Here is a 5556-nt window from a genome sequence, read left to right as displayed (position 1 = left end):
TCAAAAGCCTTCCTGAAGTCTAGGAAAACTATATCCACTGCCACCCCTGCATCCAATGATTTAGTGACCTGGTCGTAAAAGGCCACCAGGTTGGTCTGACAGGACCTGCCGCTGATGAACCCGTGCTGGTTGCCCCTGAGCATGCCGTTCCCTGCTGGCCCCTCCTGGATGCGTGCCAGAATAATTTTCTCAAACAGCTTGCCCAGGATCAAGGTAAGGCTGACTGGCCTATAGTTCCCCGGGTCCTCTTTCCTCCCCTGTTTGAAGATGGGAACCATGTTGGCCCTCTTCCAGTCCTCCAGCACCTCTCCAGAGCACCACGAGTGTTCATAAAGCCGTGCCAGGGGACTTGCAATGACCCCAGCCAGTTCCTTCAGGACTCTAAGGTGAAGATCATCTGGGCCAGCTGACTTAAAAATGTCCAGCCCCTCCAGAAGCTCCCTAACTAAATCCTCACTCACTCTAGGCTCAGGTGAGCCTCCCCCGGGGCCCAAAGGAGGCCCAGCAGGGAGGTGGCAGTTCTGGTCCTTACTGAGGAAGACAGGCAAAGAAGTTATTAAAAATGTTGGCTTTGTCGTCTGGCGTGACAACCAGATTCCCCATCTTTTTAGGGCCTTACATTTGGTTACAGCCTACTCAGAGATACCACTGGCTATTAAAAGCTACTACTCTAATCACCTGTGTGGTTTTGCGCCAGTGGAAACGTTCACAGCTGTGGTGGCAGCACATTGGCAGAAGGGCTCAGTTCCTGCCTAAATATTGCAGTAAAAAAAGACAAAGCCAACAGTAACCAGTAAACTAACTTTTAACAGAATTTAGTACTGAAGTGGTCAGCTGCGCTGCGCTGGAGGCCTATCTCCTCCATTCCTCCCTTCAAAGGCAAGAGCACAATCAGCACCTTGCAAACGTCAACCACGTACTTTGCCACCAGCCATGCCTCAATGCAAGAGGTCACTTTGCGTTAAGGACTGAACTGTTTGATGTCCACGGCCCACTGGTCCTTGGCCTGCCACTTATCATATGGACATCCGCACGTTAGGAATGAGCTTGAAGTCGCCACTTTAAGAAATATTTACATACAGTGTAATGCAAGGGTCATCTCCAATGCAATACGTTTGACAAGGAGTGCGCTTCAGTATTTATACTGCACTGGAAAAGGTGTCCTCAGCTTCTGTCTGTCACCAAAGATCTGCAGCTGCATGTCAGTGGGTTGGCACCAGCTGCAGTGTAGCAAATGCCCAAAAGCACTGTCTAGGAGTACAGAGCTCTGCACAGGTGTTAGCTACCTGAGTATTTACTCAGCTTCTCAGGGTGATTTTGAAGCCTGAGCTCTACGCTGCTGTGGCCAGGCTGCTACTAGTACACAAGGAGCTCATTTAAAGCTGGCTCGTTCACTGAAGTTACAGCAGTGTTGCAACACAGACGTATGCGAAGCAGGAAGCCCTCGTACCTATAGACAACAAAATATTAGGTATGTTTTTATTGGCAGCTATGAACCGAGGGCAGAGAGAGGAGGACAATTCTCCATCAGTGAAACAGGCCATTCCTTGCAATATGTAGTTAACAACTGGCATTCAAATCTTTCAAGTGTTTACTTCAACAAACCTAAGCTGCATCTTGAATTCTTTATTGTAGAGCCACTGCCAAGCTAGCTACAAGCATCGCAGATGCTGATTTCACTGCTATCAAATAAAGATGCTGTTTTCCTTAATGAAGAGTCATGTTTCATCACTGGTGCAAAGCAAGTCCAGCCCACTGATCTGCTGCTAAAGGCCGCTGAAACAAACACCCACGTGAGACTTAACTGCACTATGGTACTGACTAAGACGGAGGCAACTGTTCAACACAGAGGCTGTACAGACACTAAACGATTAAGAAACATGCTGACAAGTGCCTCCATGTCAGGAGGCCAAGGTCAGGACATGCTCAGCACATAAAACTGAACTTTGGAACACCCTTCCCCTCCAGCTCCGACAGCACCTGAGCGCAGATGCACGGCAAGGCCTACGACAGACGCTCTCCAGTTCCGTGTACTTCGATTTGTGAAGGCCCATTTTTCATTTTAAGGAAAATGGAGGATTAAGTAACTTTCCCCTGTTGCACCGTTGTGTTAATTTAAATCAATTTTTGTGCCTGTTTTCTTTAATTTGAACGCAAACAAAATGCCTTCCAAAGGACAAGATGCAGTGATGGATCATTAAAATCACAGTCCATAAAAAAAACAAAATGCAGCGGCAGCGAAGCAGAGCCAACTTCACCAAAACCAAAGCAGCCTTCCCCATCCCCGAGCCATTGCAAGATCGCTGCACGTCCTGTGGCCCAAGACTCAAGCATCCCTGCACAGTAGCACAAACCAACGCATTGAGCGGTGTGTTCTGAAGCTCAGCAAGCGGGGACCTTTCACTTCACCAGGGATGGAAAGGAAGCTGATTTCCAAGTCACAAGGCACTCAAAGAGAATGCCTTGGCAACTTGGAGGCAGCTCTTGCTGAAGCACTGGCACCGAATGCAACTCTGGCAGCATTTCACAGGGGGAGGGGAATGCTTTAAACTGCTGCCTTATAAAAATCAAACCAACACCAAGTTCCCAAAATTCTCTTTAATCCACTGCACATTTTACTTTGCAACATGTCTTAGGATGAAAAACTTAGTTCCGAGTTTGATTTGCTCCAAAACTGTAAAGCAGAGAGGCAGCTAAACTCCAAACGAAGAAAACACATCTGACCCAGGGCAGCGTTTACACGTGGTGGCTGTGTAAGCAGCATGCTTAGCATCCATGACTAACTGCTGCAGTCCCACAGATGGAAGATGTCAGTATTACCATGACTGTCTACTGCCACGCTACAGTTTCGGATTTACCGAAAAATAATCAAAGAGAATATTCGCAATTATTAATATTTGTTTAAACTTTGTCAAGTTCACACCCGCACTGTGCAGAACTGGGGAAGCTGTAATTAGCTTCAGATTGAAAATTGTGAATCATTAGTCTGTGTGATTGCAGGTAACACTATTTAGCATTAACTTGACATTTGAGATGCATGGTGCTAAAGAGGACTTTACTGGAATGATTTGATAGTGCTGGCTAATTATAGTACACTTGAATTAATCCCATTCTCTGAACAGAAGCTGAGTTTTCTTTGGGAAATAAAGGGATTGCTTTGAAACAGTGATGAGGAATTCCAAGAACGTTGCATCATTTACATCAGTCCTGACCACAGGCAAAGCGAAGATATCATTTGACCACTGTGATTTCACCCACTTCAAATAGCAGCGAACATCACTATGGAGATAACTTCCAGAAATTGTATTTCATAGCCTTGTGACACTGAGTTATCAAATAGAGCACAATTAACTTGCACAGAAATCGGAGTCCCTGACCATTTTCGTGTGTCTCACACACCAGGAAAACAAAAACCCACTTGATGGGAAAAGTGAGCAGGAAAAAGCGAGAGAGACTCATTCACAAGTTCCTTTAAATCTACCTTTACTGCAAATGATTCTCTTTGACAGTTTCACCCCGATTTGTACAGCCATATGTTACGTACCTTTATACTTGTATGCATATATTATAGCCATGGGAATAATCACTACCCCGCCATCACACTGCCCCAAAGGTTAAGCTCTGGTATTAAACTTGCTGTGTAGTCCTGCTCACTATAGACCCAAGGTAAAGTGCTTAGTTTATCTGACAATAGCCTAATTAAAAAACTGAAAAAAAATCCCATTTGCCATGTAAATCTCAGATAAAAAGAAAAGTAGCATATCCCTTCTTAAATTCAGAATCCATATTTATCAAAGTGGTTCAAAATTAATCAGCACAGTGCAGAATCTCCTGCTTGCCCTGGGGACATCTGCCATTTCATTCCTAGTCAGTCCCAATGTTTTACACATACCCAGCACACACGCTTCATTTCTTATCTTTTTGAGCTTCTTTGAGAGAGAACTGTTTGTAGCGTTACTGGATTTTAAGATTATATAGATGTTAATCCACTAAGAGATGTGACTGGGGCCAAAACCCAGAGATCCATGCCTTTAGAAATACCCACCTCTGCCTTCAGTAAAGGGACTACAATCCTTGCCGATGCCTCTTGCGGCTGCAGGAAACATTTGTTTGAAAGTGCCAAGCCACCTTACACATATCACATGCACACGCTGCATTTCAGCGGTTGCAACTAGAAATTATTCACTGTGACACATGGATGTTTAGATGAGCTACAATGCTCACATCAGGACGCAGCTGAACACCAAGCGATCGGAAGACAGAGAGGAAAGGAAATATCCTAAGCAGAACAAAAGAATGAAATTTTAATGCTGAAGCTATAAAACAACCATGGGAGGGCAACCCTTTGCTGCAAGACCAAAGCTTTCCATCAGACTCGTTTCTGTAGCAGGCGACCACAGGGCAAGCATTTTTAACAGGTCTGTCAGGACTAACGCTCTGCAAAGGGCAAGTCCTACTTTATCCAAAAATGGCAGGACGCCTCGAAAAAAAAAAAAGCTGGTTCTTTCTGTGTTGCTTTTATCCTGACCATCTTTCCTCCACTGATTTTAGAAGGAAAGAATCTGTTTGTAATAAATATTCTTATCTGTATTGCCATAAGCTTCCCCCCCGGCCTCAACTCCTGCCAGATTTTACAAGGCCCTCGCAGACAATCTGTGGGTCCCTAGTAAGCTGACAACTACCCTGCAGGGGTTCCCCTTCCTCCGAGCGCCACCAGCTCGCAGAAGACACACTTCCTACACGCTCCTCATGTGCCAGACACCAGCACTCCGGTTCTCAGAGCGCTTTGGAGAGGGGGCACCGTGCCACGAACGCAAGAGAGACGCGGGAGCAGGAGGTCAAACCGAAGTTACTCGTGCCAGCTTCACGCTGTGGGGAGCTGCAGACCAAACCCACGGACGGAAGGCGAGTCTCACAGGAGGGCCCACGGTGAGACCGTGTTTGCTCGGCCACGAACTTCAGCGACAACAAGAGCGAGTGACCCCGGAGAGCAGGGTGGCCCCCAGCCCCACGCCTCGCAGCGGAAGGGAAACGGAGCGCGCCGGTCGGACGATTTAGGGCAAAGAGCGACGCGCTCTCCAAGTGCCAGCAGCACCGTGGCAGTGGAGGCCCCATCGCTCGTGCTGCCACGGCCTCAGTTTCCCCGGGGAAGGAAGGAGGCAAAACGCAACGTCTGGACGAGACAACGAGGGCGCTGGAGCAACCCGACGTCTCCCGGCGCAAACCCTTGGGGGCCGGTTGTGAGGGGCGCTCGGGGCAGCGCCACCGACCCCCCCCTCCGCGGTGGGGAAGGAGGAGCCGGGCGAGCGCCGGCAGGGGGCTCACCTGGGCGCACGGTCTTGAGGCGCACGGGCTCCCTGAAGTGCCGGATGACGGCCAGCGTGTCGCGGTGCGTGAGGCCGCTCACCGGGGTGCCGTTCACCTCTAGCAGCACGTCCCCGGGGTTGGGCGGCTTGCCGGAGAGCAGCGCGGGGCCGGGGCCGGGGCCGGGGCCGGGCTCGGGCAGGCGGACGCCCAGGTAGGGGAACTCTCCGCGCTCGGCGCCGCCGCGCAGCA

At 48.9% G+C, this 5556-nt stretch overlaps 1 protein-coding gene across 1 annotated transcript in view; it reads right to left on the bottom strand.

Moving 5' to 3' along the window:
* MAGI3 (membrane associated guanylate kinase, WW and PDZ domain containing 3) overlaps nucleotides 1-5554 on the bottom strand; it is a gene marked incomplete at its 5' end in the record, with an annotated part of 192708 nt that extends 187154 nt beyond the window's left edge. The window contains one exon of the mRNA XM_019513754.1: nucleotides 5326-5554. Within this exon, the coding sequence (XP_019369299.1) occupies nucleotides 5326-5554 (229 nt within the window). The remainder of the gene's footprint in view (nucleotides 1-5325) is intronic.
* Nucleotides 5555-5556: the final 2 nt, after the last annotated feature.

This window comes from Gavialis gangeticus, unplaced genomic scaffold (genome assembly GCF_001723915.1).
Source record: "Gavialis gangeticus isolate Ggan-Ray unplaced genomic scaffold, GavGan_comp1, whole genome shotgun sequence".
In the NCBI taxonomy this organism is placed as follows: Eukaryota; Metazoa; Chordata; order Crocodylia; family Gavialidae; genus Gavialis; species Gavialis gangeticus.
This window is presented reverse-complemented; position numbering and strand designations above follow the sequence as displayed.